General features: G+C 38.1%; 1 protein-coding gene across 4 annotated transcripts in view; it reads right to left on the bottom strand.

Moving 5' to 3' along the window:
• LOC121467099 (muscle M-line assembly protein unc-89) overlaps positions 1-19,249 on the bottom strand; it is a 35,065-nt gene extending 15,816 nt beyond the window's left edge. For all 4 annotated transcript variants that reach the window (XM_041708197.1, XM_041708198.1, XM_041708195.1 and 1 more), the window contains exons 1-7: positions 19,145-19,249; positions 17,223-17,744; positions 6,513-6,635; positions 5,137-6,444; positions 4,583-4,924; positions 2,869-3,045; positions 1,510-2,268 (exon numbers count right to left, since the gene is read on the bottom strand). In XM_041708197.1, the coding sequence (XP_041564131.1) occupies positions 1,510-2,268; positions 2,869-3,045; positions 4,583-4,924; positions 5,137-6,444; positions 6,513-6,635; positions 17,223-17,585 (3,072 nt within the window). In that variant the 5' untranslated portion in view covers positions 17,586-17,744; positions 19,145-19,249. The remainder of the gene's footprint in view (positions 1-1,509; positions 2,269-2,868; positions 3,046-4,582; positions 4,925-5,136; positions 6,445-6,512; positions 6,636-17,222; positions 17,745-19,144) is intronic.
• Between the last annotated feature and the right edge of the window lie 182 nt (positions 19,250-19,431).

Raw genomic sequence — 19,431 nt, 5'->3', positions numbered from 1 at the left:
AAAATGTTATAATTTTATAATTTTATAATACTATAGTATAATGGTATTTTGGAAATTTAATATGTGGATAAAGCAATGAAATATCTCTTAAGTTTTGGGTATTTGAAAAAATTTTATATGAAAAATAATATTAAATTTTTTCTCCGTGCATCTCCATCCGCTCTATGGCTTAGCTGGTCATAAAAATCAGAACGCTAGAAGCAATTTATAACAGCAAATGCCCAACAGCAAATATAAGTGCATTAAAAAGTGGTCTGTATCTGAATGTGTGTTTCTGTTTCGGTTTCTTGCTGTATCCGTATCTCTGAGTTGTATTTCATGTATTTGGCCCAGAGTTTTTAATTACAAACTAACGACAGCTGCCGCTGTCCGTCTAAAGCCCATGCCCATCGTTTGCCGTTGACAGCGACAACATTTTGAAAGTTGCGATATTTTCGAAATGTCATCCCGGGCAGTGCGTCGTTTCCCATTTGGAAATTTGATGAATGTTGTGAGGCTGCTGCCAGTTTTGGTGACCACCCGAAAAAGTAAGCGGGAAGTGATGCAAAAATAAAGAGACACACAACTCTAGTCGCATGCAGGGATCGATCTGTTCTATATCTATACATCTATATAGCAACAGATATATATCCATAACTATATGACTACCTCGATCGTGTGGGCTGTTTGGCCCCAGCGTCGCTGATGGCGCGTTGATTTCAATTGCCTGGGCATTGAACACTAGAATGGGATTAGATCATTCAATAATTTTAAACCCATCAAAAGTCGACTCGAAATCTATCAGAGATCTGTTCATCATTAAAGAAAATATGTAAATTTGCGAACAAATAAATTATATTGAATGAAACTAGTCGATAATATTTTATAAATAATATATGTGCTGGGCTATACTTTACTCTTTCAAATTAATGAACAAAAAAATAAATTATGAAAATAATTTATTAATTTAAAACGCTATATTATTATTTTATTATTATTATGTATTCTATTTATTTTTAATACTTTGCTCTTTAAAAAACAATCAATTTATATACAAAAACTTCATAATTCCATTTATACATTTATCTAGTTTAGGAAGTATCAAGAATTTTTTTTATAATATTTATATTGTACAAAATACAACCAAAAATATATAAACTGCTTTAAAAACCTTCCTAGCTTTTGGTTTTTTATTTGATTTAAAATAAAAACAACTTCTTCTGCGTGAAGAATTCAGTGCACTATATCACTTTGTTTACCTAATGAAGTATATGAATCTTCTTAGTAACATATTTATCTATCAAAATAAATACAATTTTGAATGTGGTTACCAAATGAGCTCTACCAGCTTATTTCATCCACTTGCAGTTGGGATTTAACAAGTTCCCTGCACTTGATCACTTTGTTTACCCAATGAAATAAATAGTTTCGCACATTGCCTGCCCGTTCCAACCGATCCTAACCCACCTCAATAAACCAAAGCAAACCAAACGCAACCAAAACCAAACAGAGCGGCGGCAGTTCACTCACCTCTATGGTCCGTTCAAAATACTCGAACGCCAGCGACGTGGTCTTGGCTGCCGCCAAACTGTCGACACTTTGGTTGTTGATCTCGTGCAGCTGCTGACTAACGCTGTCCAAACTCCTGTCGATGTCCTCCAGATCGGAGCGGAACTGCTCGATCTTCTCCAGACGCTCCAGAGTCGACATGCGGGCACTGCTGTTGGATTCGAAATGCAGCCGGAGATTTTCGAGCAACTTCAGTATGCGATCGGTGTCGATTTCTCGGGCTCCCGGCGGTTCCAGTATGCGCACCCGATCGATCAGCAGTTCGGATTGTGTGATTAGCGATCTAAATTTATCCATGCACTGATCGCGGAATTTCTCGTGCTCTGCAATGCTGCGATCCGCTCCGGCAACGACTTGCTGTTGGTTGTTCTTCGCGAAGTAGTCGTCGATTTCGCGCCGTAACTGCACTATATTCTCCAGGAATTGCACCACACTCTCTACCAAAGTGCGATAATCGTACTTGATGCCATCCAGCTTGGCCTTCAACATGCGCAGGTTGTTGATCACCTGCTCGATCTTGGCCAGCGATGGCTGATCCTTTGTCTGAATGCTCAGTGTGGTTTGGATGCGCTGCTGTATCTCATCCTGCGCCCTCTCAATGTCCTGCGTCACATTTGTCAGCTTTTCGCGAGTGCCGATCAACAGCTGCTTGGAGTCCACACTTTGGGAGGTGAAAACGGGATACAGCTGGGTGTCCACCTGGGTGCTCTTTGCCACGGTCTGAAATTTAAGATAGAGTGATTCAAAAAAAGTTTGATCAAATATAAATTTGAATGGGAATTAGATAAAGGATTAAATTTAGTTATGAGAGCAAAAGGTTTTTACTTTCTTTTAACTGCTTTTATGTAACATCTTACAATTATCTTAAGTAAGCAAAACTAGTATTAAAGACCAAATTTTTTTGCAATTTAATTTTTTGTATTTCTTTAATATCAAATGAATATGCTTTCTCATTTTATCTTTAATTCTTACCCCGTTACCCCGTTCTTACCCAGTTCATAAATCTAACGACTCTCAAAATCTTATTGGCATATGACGGGAATCTTATTGGCATACTTTAGGGAAATGCAAAAAAGAAAACATTTTCACCGCCTCCATTTTTGACTGATTAATTTAAGACAAAAAATGCTTTGATCTTGAAAGCAAAGACAATCTATGAATTTCAGAGCTCTTAAAATATAATTGGCATATGTCTGTACTTGAAATTTACTCAACAAACAAACTTCTTTAGGGCAAATGAAGAAACTAAAAATATATTTTAATTCACTCAATAAAATCCTGACTAGACGCAATTAAATAAAGGGGAACCCCGCAACTTACCTCCTCGTTGTCGCTCATGACTTTCTCGAGTAGATATTCGACTTGGCGCTTCTCCGCAATGCTCGTTGTCCAATTCTCCAAACTGCTCGTCACGTCGACCTGCCGCTTACTGAAGTCGTTCAGCGTCTCTTGCACCGTCTGTGCCGAGGATTTGGTCTCGAGATATGGATCCACAATCTGCGCAGCACCGCGTCGTTAAAAATAGCATGGAAAATAGATGATTTTTATTCTTATTTTTATTTCTATTTGATATTTGGTCGTGTTTTGAATTTTTATTTTGTTCTCTGCTGTGTGCGTTTGCGTTTGCTTTTGTCGCGAGCGAAAAGTTTTTCTTTATTTTCTTGCAAGAAAAAAGAAAAGGGAATTTAATTCCGAGAAAAGGCGCGTGGCGCGTGGCTTGTGACTGTGGCCAGGGTCTGTTGCCTTCTAAGTTTTGTGAGTCCAGGCCAGATCCGACCAGCCATATTCAACCTATCTATAGCCAGCAGGCAGCGCAAATTGCCATCTTTATTTATGGACCCAACTCGAGAGTCGCGCCAACAGCCAGCAGGCAACTCTCTACGCAACAGAAAACGGAAAACAGAATCTCCGCGAAGAGCGAAATTTCTAATTTCAAAAAATTTCTTTTGCGGCTGCTTGGCCGCTTCTTCCCGGTTTTATGTGCACGTATGGGGCGAAATGACGCTGTCATTTTGAATACATGTTTATGGCAAACGAAATCATATTGTTTATAATTTATAGGCCCTTAGTAGGATGGCAAAAATATATGGGGGAAGCTCGTAGTTGCAAACTGGAATTCTTTTGCAAGTTTTTTTATTTTTTAAGGAAAAATCTTTGGAGTGTACACTTTAAAAACCCTATCAAAAATAATTGTTGTTTTTGCAATTTTTTTTTCTACTATGCACTCAAAAAACTTTAAAATCATTTTTCTAACTTTTAATAATATATTACCTTAATACCCAAATCTAAATTAAATTTCTTAAAGGGCGGAATGAAAAATTACAAATATTTTATAAAACATTAACTTAAATTAAATTAAATTAAATTAAATTAACTTATTTTGAACATAATATTAGATAGAAAAAATGGCAATAAAAACAAATACTGTGTTCTTGAAACAAATAGTGTTCATACTAGAAATATTACTAAAAAAAATGTCTTAGATGTTCCCAAGGTGCGAATAAGTTAAATTGGGTTTTCTCTTGAATAATTTTTGTCACTTTAAAAATCAAATCTCATTAATGCTTAGTAAAATTACTTTGCATTTTAATTAAAATACAAAAATATCAAAAAAAATTTTTAATTTATTTAAGAAAATGTGAAACTAACTCTTAAGTTTTAAAATATGCAAAATATATATATTTTTTGTAAATTTTTTTCAAGTGCATCATCCCAGATCTTCAGCTCCCTGCCATAGTTAAAATGCCCTTTCTCACTGAACTTTTTCGCTATTGTTTGTGCAGCGTCAGCAAGCTGCTTCTGGGAGCTGATGAACAGCGTGCAAATGCGCCAGCTGTCAGCAGTTAGTTGTTTCAAAAAGCAAAGTTTGCGAGCATAGATGAAGCATAAACAAAGTGCAGCATGCATAACCAAACAGCGCCGCGCCGCCCTGACATTAGAGAATTCCGCAAAAACTTAGATTAAATAACTTATGGAACTAGCGGGAAGTGGTTGGTGGTTAGAGGTAGTAGTCCCTTTTCAACCAGATACAGACTTTCAAGTTGATGAATCGCTGTCCGCGGGACTTCAGTTCACCGAAAGTGGCCGCAATGCCCGTCCAAGTGGCCTGCAGGAATTGCAGTTTGTGCTCGTCGGGAGTTTGCTGTAGTTGGCGCTGCAGGTTGTCGAGTTGACTGGATAGCTCGTTGGCCAACTCAAAGAAGTCTATCAGCAGTGAGACATGGTCCACACGTTTGAGCACTAGGTCCTTCAGTTCGATCCAGTGTTTGTGCAGGGATTCGGCCTTGGAGTCCACATCGTAGCGCTGCTGCGGACTCAGGGATTCCAGATGGACCTTGATGGACTCCAGCAGCAGGTTGATCAGTTCGCCTTTTATCTAAAGTAGGCAAAGGGATTTGTGTTATATCGGTTAAGACAAGTATTGTATACTGAATCAAACAACTCGCGAATCGAAAATCGCATTTCGCTGATCAATATTTTTCTTTAAGCATATTTTTAAAGAGACTTTCTTTCACCAAGTTGTTTAATTAAGAATACTCATTCTAGTTTGAATTAGAAACTAGTAAAATTTCATTTACAACAACGCACCTCCAGATCCTGCATTAGTTCATGGTGCTGGAGCAGAAACTGCTTGGCCTGCTGCAGATTTCTTCCCATATCCACGCTCTGCTGGAGTTGCAATTGCCCGGAGGCTCTTAGCCAAGCCAAGAGCTCATTGTGATGGGTGAGGAACTCACTCAGTGCCTTCTGCACCTTCTGCTGATCCTCGTTGCTGTGGGCGCATATGCCCTGGATATAGACCTTGCGGTTTTCCAATTCATCCAGCACTCTCTTAACACCCTGAGTCTCCGGCTGAGTTCGGCCCACTTCATCGAGGATGCCATAACCCAATCGTAAGGGCTCCTCGGTGAAGTTACGAACATCTCGATCTACTTTTGTGAACATGGCATAGCTTTCCGGGGAATGAGGAGGTAATTTCAAGCTGGCCAGCTCCAGTTCTAGTTTTTCCAGGACACTTAAAGTGTGCTCAGCCTTGGCGAAGAACTCGCGTGATTGATGCAGCCAGTGTTCCCGTTGATCCACCAGATCCAAATGCTCCGTGCAACCACTTAAAACGGCATAGGCTCGAGCACAGGCCTCATCTTCGGTGAAATGGCCAGCGGATTGTACCTTCTCCTTGGCCCGCGTGATTTTCAAAGCTCGATCTCGGAGTTGCAGAGCCTGCTGTTTCCACTCCCTGTACTTGGTGAGCATTTCATTGGCCGTGTGCTCACATTCACCCAGACTGTACATGGTACTCAGTTCCATACGGGCTTGCTGAAGTGCTGCCTCCAAGTCGACTAGTTCCCTGCCCAGCAAAGCCAGTGCCAAACATTGCTCCATTTGGGTCTTTCTCGTCTGCCAGGCTAGTTCAAGGGAATTCCTTCGATCGTGCAGGGCCTCCAACCACTGCTGCACCTGGTGAACTGCCCTTGTGGCATCGCGTTTAATGTGCTCCGGTCTAGTGTCCAATGTCTCCAGCTTTTCCAACTCCTCCAGCTGAGCCAGCAGTTCGTTGCCATCTTTCAGGGCGGCCATCACACCGGTTAGCATGTCTATCCGCAGTTGCTTAAATCTGTTGAGGAACTCTTGCACATGGGGCACATCCGGCGGATGAAGGGTCTCCTCGCAGGCCAGCTCCAGTTGGTCCATCTTCCTAAAGCACTGCGTCATCTTGTCGTGAAACTGTGTGCACAGTATGAGCAGATGCTGGCGATCATGCAGCAGATTTAGGATATCCTGCCAGATGATGTTGAGCGTATCGGCCATGGCGTTGACGAGTTCCGAACTAATGCGCTTGCTGGCCAGCAGTTTGTCTGCCTTCTGGACAAACTCATCCATGGGTCCGGGCAGGCTCTAAAGACGGGGATTTTATTTATTAATACTCTAAAGAGGGTGCTTATAGAAGTTTAGCATACACTCACCTGTAAGTTTCGCAGCGTCTCATCGTGCTCCCTTTGCATGCGCACAGATTCATCCAGATTTTCGCCCAGTGCTGTAATCTTTGGCTCTAGTTCCACCACTTTGATATAGATTTTCTCTGGACTCTGAAAGGTTATAATGAATTTATTATAGGATGATATATGGTTTGTGGTTTTTAATATGATATAGATTTAAAATGATATTTAAGATGATTTTTTTAAAATGGGTCATTGTTTCAGTCATTTTCAGAAGATCAAAGTGTATCGAATATATTATACATATAATCAAATTTAAAAAATTGTAATTTTCTCAACATTGAAAAAATAATATTTTAAAATTTAACTAATACTCGTTAAAATTGTTCAACAACTGTCGTAAGAGTAGTAAAATGATCAATTTGATATTTGACATTTCTGTAAAACAGTTTCACTAGTATAAAATGTGATTTAAACTGGATTAGCAAACTCATTTCTAAGAATTTTATTTCGAATTTTAGTTCGATTCTGGAACACCTACGCTTAGCTACTTTCATATTTCCCAGAGATATCAAATGGGACATGAGCTATTCAAAGTGTTTCTCTTACAAGAAATAATGAATCAATTTTATGTTTATAAATATTAGTTTCTTTAGTTCTATAGCCAACTCTCCCACAAATATTATTTGAAGTGGTTTTTCAAACCCTTTTCAAAGGATTTCGTTCCCTAGCCACTAGCATTCAAGATTTATTGAGGCATATTTCTAGAGCAACCACATATATAAATTACGCTTAGTTATTTGCACATTTCCCAGGGATATCACATAGGACATGAGCTATTCGAAGAGTTTCTCCCACAAGGGTCCCACAAGGCATTATTCAGCCTGTCCCCAAATCCGAGTTCAAATCCGTTCCAGTCACGTTCCTGGGCTCCCAGCATTCCCATTCATGCGGCTCGCAGTTGACATCGGGCAACCAGGAGACGTGCAATGTGCTATGATCTCGTGCAGCGAGGGAAAACCTGCTCTCGAACCACAAGGTATACTGTATGCTACACAGCAGAAGCAGCAGCTTCTAATTTTGGTAGCACCAGCAGAAGTTGCCACTGAAGTAGCAGAAGTAGCAGAAGTGGCACCACAACCTCAGCTCAGCTCTGTTTGATTGCAATGAAGGTCAGCATAGGCTGTTTATGGTAATGGCATCCGTTAGTTTTTCCTGTTGGGATGAGCATGTGTCGATGGAGCTGGAAATGTGGATGGGGGATGGGGATGAGGATGGAGAAAAGTACCACATGCCATGGCGAACAACCATGGAGAATCATGCTGAACCCAACTGTTGGCTCACAATCTACCTCATAGCGTTTGCTTCTGGTTGGTTTTATGCCTAGGGAAAGCTGCGTGGGCGTTAATTTGTTCAACAAAACATGTACAGTCGAACCTCGGTAAACAAAACTTTTAAAATTTGTAAGGAATTCCTATTTATATGTTTGATTATATTTTTTAAAATATTGTTTGCTAATTGCAGTAATCATAATTTATTTCAAGTTCTTTTAAATCTTAACAAGTATGTATATTGACTAAATTAGTTTTTTTTATATCACAAGGCTGTTCTTGTTCCAGAAGTTTCACTGTAGTTTTCCAATTTAGTCGCTCCTAGGGTTTCGAGCTTGATCTGCGGCTGCCATTAATCAATTACAATACAAATTAATAACCCTGCTATTAAATTAAATTGTGTGCCCCACTGGCAGCGATGTAAAGCGATAACAACAAAACAGAAAAAAAAACCAGTCGAAGTCACTGACTCAATGCGAACGTGAGTGAGTTTTCAATATGTGCACACCAATAATTCTCGAAAATCTGAATAAATTTGAAAGTGTAACGGGTGGCGAAGAGTGCAGGGGAATATTCGCGTCGTCTAACTGAAATATGAACCATAAATGGCATGACATCACTATAAACAGTCCGACCATAACTAAGTTTATATGTACGTATAAAGCATAAAATAAACCATTATGCATATGGCCGGGCGCCTTAGTATTTACCCCCCTCTCGCCAAAAACCTACATACATACGTCACTCATTGCGAAATTGAATCGTATTTCAAGTGGCGCACAGACACGCACCGAGCCGTTAAGATTCGTAATATATGCATTTGGACATTTAGAAGCGTCTTTCTTCTTCGTTCGGCACTTGTGCAGGTCCGAATGGCGGAAGTACTCCAAGATCGTGGTTGTTTTCCACTGGGAGTGGGAGGATTTGTGTACGCTTTTGCCTTGCCTACCCCCAACCCATCCAAAGACTGGGCGATGATATAATGCCAAAAGACCCAGCGGCGGTTCAAAAACACCAACACCCGGGAAAGGAATGCACGGGATGGAAGACGAAGATCAAAATACCCTGGTTTGCCTTTTTGACAGATCCCATATTCATCGTATAATGATCATGATTGTTTATAATTTTCCAATACATCAAACTGTCATATTTAACTACATTTTTCGTGCGAAGAACTTAAGTTACTTTGACAGCTATATGATATAGTGGTTTGAATATGAACACACCTTCAGGTTTGATTGTTATGTGTAACCCCTTTAAAATTTAGAATTAAATAAAATTTATTTAAAGCACAAATCAACTATTTACCATTTAAAAGGTTTTTGGAAAGATGATACATTGCCAAGTTCAGCATTGTAAAATGCTAAATGAAATCAAGTTATCAAATAATTGTTTTCAAGAATTAATATTCGTATTATTAAATTTATAATACCCACTTGCATGGTTAAAAATTGAATTCAAAAGCTGGATAGTTACCGTGGGATATATTGGTTTAATTTTAAACAAATCTAAACCTTTGAATTATCTGTACAACCCTCTTTTAACCAAATTATTTTTAAGTAAAATCCAATAAATTATCATTTGAAATGCTCTTTAAAAACGTCATTAGATATGAATATTATTTATTAGTTTATATTTCAAAGTTCAGCATGGTTATTTCATAGCATAGAATATTTTCATAGCTAAGAAAATGTCAATAATAAATATTCATGTATTTCAAATGTCTAATTGGTCAAATATTATAATACCCTCTGACATGGCAAACAAAAAAAAAAGTAAACCAAAGCCGGATAGACTGATCCAGGGGAAAAAAAAGGAAGGCAAAGAGGGGCTACAATCGTCCACTTTGAGGCGCTTAGCGTGAAACACGTTTTTGGCTTTTAAATTAATACTTTGCGGCAGCGGATAGAACACGATTTCGATATGAAATTACCTTGATGCTGTTGCTGTTGTTTTTGTTGTTGCTGTTATCGTTTTGTGTGAAATCATTGCGCATTTTTATAGAGCGCCGGCCTGGTCCGCTCTTTCATTACGGCCATTGGCTACGTAATCCCGAATACCGATCGCAAATTTAATTGGGAATCGCAATTTGTGGAGGCGTTGGCTAGTTTTACCTGATTTTTTTTACAAGATTGTGATGTGAAAATAACATAAAAGTGTTTGGTGAGAGCTAAACTAATTGCTCAAGGACTTAATGTCTACATTCTAGGAATCTAAACATGTTTGATTCGTTCATAAAATGTAGTCTTTATATTCTAAAGAAATAGACAATTTCTATGTTTTGATTCCATTACACAATTTTTCTAACATTTTTTAAGCTTTCACTCGATATATATTTTTAAATGTATAGTTACAATGAAATTTCCTTCACACAATTTTTCAAGCACCTTTGCCTAGTTTTAAATACTTGTATAAGCAAAATGTGTGAAAATTCAAATACTGTGTACTTTTCTCGCAAAAGTTCACTAGACAGCCTTGACCCAAAACCCAATGCCATTCATCTGCCCATTAATATGCAATTTAGGTACGTTTTTCGTATCACATGTTTATCTTTTTGCGACAAATTCATTTTGTGGCTGTGTGCGGCGAAGTGCTCCAATAAAGGTGAGCTAATTGAATACAAATTGAAATTGGCTAATTAAGGCGACATAAATCAAAATGTTCATGAGTGTACGTTTTGGTCCTGATCAAACATAGGCCACACGGCTATAAAAAGTTTATATAAACAGACTAATAAAAAAAACCGCAACATCATACTTGTGTGTGTGTGTGTGTGTGTGTGTGTGAGCGATTTGATAGAGAGCAAACAGCATTAATGTATTGTACAAATACCCATATGCAAATGAATTTACTGAATTTACTTTGCGCACACATTGTTGCTGTTTTTGTGGATTGCACGCTCTGACGCGTTTGTGCCTCCATTAAACTTAACTTGATTTTGTCATAAAACAAAACAGCACAAAAAAAGTATTCTCTGTTATTTTGCTATTGTTTATTTAGCAAGAGGTTCAGAGCTTTTGCCTCGATCATCATCAGCGGTGTGCTCGAGTGATGTCAGACTTTTGGGTTCTATAAATACCAACGAAAACATAAAACAATTTCTGTTTTCAAGTTTTTGTAGGTCGCACTTTCCCAGGCCAACCAGGCAAAAAGAATTATGAGCATACAACACGTATTGGGCAATCTTGTTGCTGCCATCGAATGCAATTTAAATTTCAATTTAATTCGCAGCCAACAAAAAGATAATTTCTATAATTGTTTCTACAAATTGTTGGCCACGACTGCATCTCTCATCTGCAACATCTGCAACAGCAGTTGCGGTTGCAGCAGTTGCTGCAGTTGCTGCGGTTGCAGCAGCAACATCAGCAGGAGTCGCCTGCGATGCGCGACTTTCATTGAACGTTTATCGGCGACTATCAGTTGCCATGTAAACATGCAATATATTTCGCGTCTCTAACTCAAAAACCGCCGAGCCGTCTCTTCCACTTCGGTAATTACAGCAGCTGGATCTACAGTGGACCCCCGGAAAGAGGAAATTATAGGGTACTGTTTCCAAACTACCCCGTGAAATTAGATGTGTTTGATTTTAATTGAGTGCATACAAGCATTTCTATTTAGCATAGCTATTAAAAGCGATAATGGTGTAATAGATGGTTTCAAACTGAGCGATCGGAGGACATTGTTTGGTGAAAAGTTGTAGGCATCATTTAACAAAAGAAAATTAAAATAGTGTATACCTCAAGTATGAAAAATGTATTTACTTTAAGGATAAAGAAAGTCAAAAAAGGTATAAATGTTTTTTTTTGTTTCTAAACTTGATACATTTAAAATTTCATTTCTATACCAGATGTAAGTCAACAAAAGTAAGTCAACAAAAGTAATTAAGTAATTTAAGGTTTATTTGTATACCAGAAGTAGGAAAAATGTCAAATCTCTAAGTATAAGAAAGTCAATAATAAAATTAATGTATTTTTATGTGTTGCTAAATTTATATGATGAATTTATCAATGTGTTGTTTTAAGTAATTAAAATAAATAATTAAAATACATTTAATTTATCATTTTCAGACATGACATTTCCTATCGTAGTCCAAAGGCTTCCAGTTGGCGAGAGGCCTCTGTGTCTTTTTGCTTGGCAAATTTATGCTCAACTGGTCTGCTCCTCCTCTTCCTAATCCCCCTTTAATATTGCCTTTGCCACCACTTTTCTAAGCCAACTTTCCTTGCTTATCAATCAGTGCGTGCCAAACTGTTTTGTCAGTTGCGCTAAGTAGCAGCTGCATTAAATTCGCCGATAGACAGCCTATCCCCAGTCGACTTTCGAGTGGATCCACATACCCATACCCCCATACCCGTACCCATACTCCACTCTGATCTGATCGGCAGAAGACCCATCTGAATCCCGAAAGCCAAGCCAAGCTCAAAATGCGAGGAGGCAGCGAGACTGCGTCTGCGCATAGAATACATTATTTTTAGCGCTCGAAAATGTTGACGACACTCCACCGCCAGCTCTTGGTGTGGATACTGTCAGTTAGGGCTGGAATTTTTCAATTACTGATAAGATTTACGGCCCATTCACCGTGACACGCCATCGAGCGAATGAAGAAGTGGTTTCGAAATCACTGTCTTGAATTATTTGCGTATGCCTGCTTTGGACGCGAACTCTAGTCTTCTCTTAATGTTTTTATTTGTTTAAATTAAAACATCTTATAGAAGTGTAATAAAAATCTACGAGAATCGATAGAGAGTTTCTGAAATCGGGAGATATATTGATGCATTTGTGGACAAGTAATCAGAGACTTTACATGCCTGCATTAAGAAAATTTTGGTTTTTAGTTGTTTATACTTATCAATCAAATTTATTATAAAATTAAATTTATTAAGATGTTTTTGGGTCGCAAAAAAAAAGATAAAATTATTTTCTTTAAAACTTTTAAGGTTCAGAAAAAGAATGCTCTATTTTCTATCTTGATAATAAATAAATAATAGGATATATCATGGTTTAGAGGTTTTTCTAATGGTTTAATTTAAGTAAATTTAAAAAAATCCAAATTTTACTTCTAAGCAGTGACACATTCCCAATAATGATGATAACTCAAGGACGGTTTTGAAAGCTAAATAAATATACATTTTCTAGTCACGACATTTTTCTTAATGACCCGTGAATCATTTGCAAAATTGATTGATTTTAGAGTATTTTTCAAGACCTCAAAGCTCTTGCAACAAGATAATGACAACCGCGCCCTTGTAATTTACCTGGCCGAACCAGAGATCATAAATCGCAGTGACAAATCACATTCACGTGACTGAATGGCGGCCCTGTCGGCGAGTCACAGTCACAGTTTCTGGCCCCGTTCCCTGGCCAAATCCGATCTTAAGATCGCAAGACTTTGGCGAGCGGGCGGAATGCGCGAGCTTTTCATGCGTAAATTTATGTGCCTGCCAAGCGTCGTAAACATTTCTTTCTTTCGAGCCTTTTGGTTTGGCTGCGGCTTTCTATCGCCCGTCTACCCGTCTCTTTCGCCGTCTATGCGGCCATCTCTTTCGGCCATCACACGCGCAGTGCGCAGCTGCAGCATTTCACCCACGCCAAAAGGTCCATGGCAATAATGGTACATAACTCGTACAGTACCGGGCATAAGTACATGCTCATATGTCTGGGCAATTTATGAGTGAAAAGCTGAAAAGCTGAAAAGCTGCGACTTTTACAAATGAAAATGCCATAAATTCAATTAGAGTTTTCAGCCTTTTCCTCTTGGTGGCGCCTCTTGTGCAAATCAGAGCAGATCGCGCCAAAAGCCTGATTCGATTTGCGATTTGCGAGCAGATCTAAAATTTAAGACTCCAGATCCAAGAGCCAAGATCCGAAGCAGGTCGCCAGTCGCGCCCCAATTACTTTTCTATGGCCAAAGCCAAACCAAAAAAATTAGTTTCGCGCATTAGATTCAATTAAAAGAGATCTCCAGGCACGCTTCACAAACAGACAAGGAAAATCTATTTATTTAGAGAGCGAGTCTAGCTAAGCAAATATGTTAATCTTCTGCCTTTGAAGTTTCTCTTTTGCTGCCTTTTCTTTTTAATTGCCTTGAAGTTAATTTTTCATTTTCAGAGCCAGCAGAACATAAAACGAAATGTTTTGTAACCAGGCCGAAACATTTTCTCCCGCATTTCAAACACTTGTAAATATTTTCGTGTTGCGTCAACAAACATTGTAATCGAAATTTGCGTCAGAGCCAAAAACGAATCATCAGCCATCGAGACTGATGCCTCCGATGGCCAAGAAGTTGAATGGTCTTTGGATAATTAGCTCAGGGTGGGGTCCCAAACCAAAGAATTGATAGTATTTCATGTCAGGGCGATTTAAATAGGAGCTAAGTTGAGTTGCCCATGGAGATAAAGTTCCAATCAAACGCTTTGCTGACAGACAATGGGTTTTTGGGCCAAGAAACGCCTTTGGGGAAATTTCTGCCATTTGACTAAAATGTTTCTTTCAACGGAACATCTTCTCAACTATTTTTCACCGGCAAATAAATGTCATTCATGTGGTCACCACAAAATCGCATTGTGCCACGAAAAACTTTGCAGATATTCATATTTTCTTCCGGCACTTAACATTCGAAATCTTAATAATTCAACTTTGTTGCGAGTTAGAGTTTGAATGCACAGGCAAAAACTATAAAAACTAAATATTTATAAAATTAATATGACCTGATAAAAAACTTTCAAATGCATGCTTAATTTTTAATGAAATTTAAATAAAATAAAAGTAATAATTATAAATTAACTAGATTTAAAAAAAAAATTCTAAAAATTATTAACTTTAAATACTATTAATACTTTCTGTGTAAAGGAAAACTAACTGAAAGAAAGAACTGTTGCCTGTTTCGAAAAGCGAACCCAAAAAGGATGGAAAACTTTAGACATATTTGCATAGTTTTAAGCATAGAACAGAGGGATGAGGAGGATTCATCCAACTTATTGTTCCTTTAATCTTATGCTAAAGCACAAAGTTTGAAGAACTTCCGCTGCCCCGCTCCCTTACAAAAGAAAAATATAAAAGAATCGCCCACGTGGAATTTATAACAATAACATTAAGCTGACTTCATCGAACATTTTTTAGCTCATACTAGTACACATTTGTTTCATTCTTTTTGTGTTTTCGTTATACATCTGCTAGCTTTTATTGTGGAATATTGTGTATTTATTTTTACTTTTTGTTATTCTTATTTCAGCTTTTTTTGGCTCTGTTCCGTTGCTAATTTGTTTACCTGCGAGAAACTGTGAGAGGAATCGGCACTCTTGTTTATTTTCAACAGCATTTTTTGGGACCCGTTTGAGAACAACAAACACAACAACTACCTAGCAACATTTTAGTTTATAGTACGTACGTTCCTGAAATCAATTTCACTTTCCAAACAGGCCAGCGGAAATTTAAAATTATTTAGGCTGCCGAGTTTTCAATGGAAACACGAGTACGCATAAAACACAAACGTGTTGAAAAGCTGGCCAGAAAATGTTTTTGCATAATTTCGAAAATCAAAAGTAGGGGGCGAAAAAAAATGGTAAATCAAATCAAATGTTTAACACATGGAGTCTCAGATCGCGAATAAAGAAACAAATATTATTTCAGCGGCAGGCAAAAATTGGCACACCGAAAATTTCAATAGTCCGCTGGTTGAATGAACAGAAAAAAAGGAACCGCAGTCCAAAAACGATAAAGCAATGCTCTGCCTATAATTATTGAGCGTTTTTTTTTTTTTGTTGTTGTTTCGGGGCATGAAACTTGTAGCGCTTCATCAGAAATGTTTCTCAATCTCAAGTTCAAGTCGCAGCTTCAAGTTCGACCGAGTTGAAAGGGGGCAAAAAAGCAAAAAGTGGGGGCATTCTTTGGTGGAGAAGACCCAAACCAAGTTTCTCTCTTAAGAAACTGATTCAGCCAGCTCGTATTGAAACCAGACAGGTAGCAGCTGCGCCTAATTGTCGAAAGTATCTGGCAGATACATTTCTTTTTGTCACGTTTAGTTTGGCTTGTATCTTTTTTTTCGCTCTGATGTCAGACAACCTTGAACCTTTTTGTGGCGTTTGTTTTTCTGCTGCTGCTTTTCAAATATTTATAACCCGCTATCAACAACTTTTGCTTTCGTTGTTCGAGTGCTAATTGGCGCGGAAATTGCTGGAAGCCGGTTTAAACAATCGAAAATTGTAAACCAGTTTTGGGCATAAGAAGCCCATGAATTTTTCACTGTTAAAGTCACATAGTTGTCTTTGAGCTCGATGGGTGGCTCTCGGCCACATAATTTGATGGAGTTAATGGCTAATGGATAATTATAGGAATTTATCAATTAGTGTTGGAAATAAGGTGGGAATTGAAATTCTTTAATTTATAAGGGCTTGGTTAGGGGCTGCAAAATGATCTAACTTGTTGTTAATAAGTCAAATGTTTGTTAGATATTTTGATAAGAAGCTAATATTATATTTCCCATTAAGCTAACGAAGTTGTTAAGTATATTTTTAATGACATATTTATTACACAACATTGCAAAGGTAGAAAAACCCCATATATTTGTTTGAAGCTTCATCGAAACCTCCATTAAGACATTGCATCACTATTTTTTACATAGAAGATTATATTGTCATTGAAATGATTATCTCATGTATCTCATTTGTATTTTAGAAAAGGTCATTTTGACAGGTTTAATATGTCTAGAGATTAATAGCTTGATCTAAACTATAATATCATTCAACTGCTTTTATAGTGTCATTCTCAATAATCAAAGCGTTTCTTTAGCTAAGTGCTATCCCAGAAATATAACTCATTGTGAATATTTTGCTTGTTTGCTATTAACTTCTTTATCCGCTTATTAAAATTTTTTTGTAAATATTTTCTTATTTTTTTGTAATTTCTTTCGAATTAATTTTTCTATAAGTTGGGCCAATTACCATTACCTTCTCCCAAACTTTTCAATAGTTTAAGTGATATTATTAAGAATATTTGAATTATAAAATATTTTGAAAGTGTTGTAAAAGGCTAAGACCATTTTACATAATTTAATTTAATTTAGTTTAGAAGTCTTCCTAAACTATTTTTCAAACTACCATCTAACAAAGTGATTCCTAGTTTTCTGGGCTTTATGATTTATTCAAGATCTGCCAATGCTATGTCCCAAATCTCTTTCCTCGTCCTCCCATATCGCATATCGCTTTCCGCATAAATTTGCGCGCACTTCAAGAGCTTTCTCCGAACACTTCTTCCGTATCTAGATAAATGTTTCTTCATGTTTGTCTCCCATTTCTTGGCCTTTTTTTTTCTTGTTTTGCCGTTGCTGTTGCTATGTTTTGGTGTTTTGTTTGGTTTCGTTTTTTGAAGTTTTATTTCTTTGTAGAGTACAAGGGGAACAACAACTCACTTGTAGCAGCGCTATCACCAGCTGGATGGGTCCGCAACGGACGACCACGGTGCCGATGGTGGTGGCTCTAAGGCCGAGCGAATTGGAGGTGGTTGTCGGCGGTGGTGTGGTGTGGGTGGTGCCCAATCCCGTTCCCATTCCCGTGGACATGGCTGTGGACATGGCCTGACTTGGAGTCGGCGACGATGATGACATTGTTGCTGAATAATTGAAGGCGTCTAGCTGGGACGACTGCTGAGATTGCTGCGTCTGCAGTTGGTGGACATTCTGCGGCTGGCGGGGATTGGGATTGGGATTGTTCGAGGAGGAGGCGACCGAGAAGAGTGAAGACATCGATGAGTCTAGGGCTTGGCGGCGTTCCATGGTTGGCTTTCTTCCACTCTTTTTCTTTTGCTAACTTTTGAAGATTGCAGTTTTGTGTGTGTGTGTTTTGCGTGGGCGTTTTACAATCTCTGTCGTTTAGTTTTTCTCGTATTTTGGCTTATTTCCCCTGCTTATTTCGCGTGCTTTGCATTTTGAACTCTGTTTTGAAAGTATTAGTAGTATTATAAAATTGAGTCACTCGCGGAGTCGGATTTAAATTTATTGGCTATAACTAGGCAGGGGATTCGATTCGGATTCGTTGCGAACGCTATCAATGCCGGCGATCGTCTGAGATCCGCTGCGAATCGGTTGATTTTCGAAACGGAGAATTCTTCTTTTTTGCCTGCCTCGATGACTATGACTTCATACTCGCGTTCTCACTGTCTGTTTATTATTGTGCAGTGTCTATATATATATACATATATACGGCGAGAGAATCGTAAGTACTTTTTTTGCATATTGAGCCTGAGAAAATTGCGTTTGATGCGTGTGCTAGTCTCGTTGCTGAACCCCCTTATTATTCCTCTCTCTCTTTCTTTCTCTCTCCCTCTCCCTATCCCAAAAACTCAAAGACAATGCTCGATTCGCGTTTATTTTTAAAACAACAAACTATTGAGTAATTTTTGCGGCGATTTCTGCCACGAAGCCAAACTGTTGTTTTAGCCCAGATACTGCAGAATACAGATACTACTGTTATATATGCTATAGCTTATAGCTTATAGCTTAACAGACAAAATTTAATGCATCAGAAACTGTAACATGTGCCAATTGCATTGGCAGGAGTCGTCAGTCATCTTTCATGGATTTTTGTTTGATATTTTTGAATACATTACGCATACGCCGTGTGTGCTGGTGTGCAGCCAGCTGCCTCAATTAGGTAATTTTTGGTATTTCTCTCAATTTTTAATAGTCGCCGCCGCCGTCGCTGGCGTAATGTAAACTATTTTAATTGTACTTTGCTTTGCGCTGGCTAAAAATAAAACAGCGCACAAAAAATTGGGAAGAACAAGTTCCCTTTTATAAAAGTTTACAGTAGCACAATTGAGGAAATGCTAGCCATCCATATGTTGTTGTCCAAAAAACAAACAACAAAAAAAAAAACAAAAAGGAAAATTGTTGATTGAAATTTTTTGGGGCGTGGACTATAATAGTGTATTGAAAAAGCAAAGAAAACTGCACACGACTCAAGCAAAAACGCTTTTCAATACATCAATCACTCATCGAATATTTTTATAAAAAGTATTTTTCTATGCTAACATTTTGTGTCAATTTCTATTTGTTAAACATTTTGTTTGTATTCTGTGCGGTGAGGGTCGTCACAAAATTGAATATTTGACAACAACAATAAATTTAGCACACTTTGTTGATTTCATCTTTAGACGAGTGAACACAAAAAAACTAGCGCCAAGCATTTTTGAATGCCAAAAATGTTCTAGCTAAATTATGGCTGATTCATTTTCCTTTCTTTCTATACTTTTTTGAAGTGCCAAATTTATTGTTTTCTTCCTCTTTTTTTTTTTTGCCTGACTTAATTTACATAGATGTGTTTTTATTCGCACATTATTCGAATGGAGGAGAAGTGGAATTAAAAACGCGCGCGCCGCTTTCCAAACAACCAAGCACAACCGAACGCCGCGAACTTCGAACAAGACTGACCAAAGATCCGATGACTGAAGACCAGAGACCCAAGAATTGAGCAGATTCTACGGCCAGCAGCAGATCAAAAAAGAGAAGAGCGTGGAGCACATGAGTTTTAACCGATTCGCTCTATATGAATGAAATTTAAGTTTTCTCTTCTGATCTCTTCACTCTCGCTAAGCTCCGTTTTAGCAAAAAGCCGGCTTGG

Source organism: Drosophila elegans, unplaced genomic scaffold (assembly GCF_018152505.1).
Source record: "Drosophila elegans isolate 14027-0461.03 unplaced genomic scaffold, ASM1815250v1 contig_208, whole genome shotgun sequence".
NCBI classification, from domain to species: Eukaryota; Metazoa; Arthropoda; class Insecta; order Diptera; family Drosophilidae; genus Drosophila; species Drosophila elegans.
The sequence above is the reverse complement of the archived record's forward strand: the minus strand, read 5'-3'. Positions and strand labels throughout refer to the sequence as shown.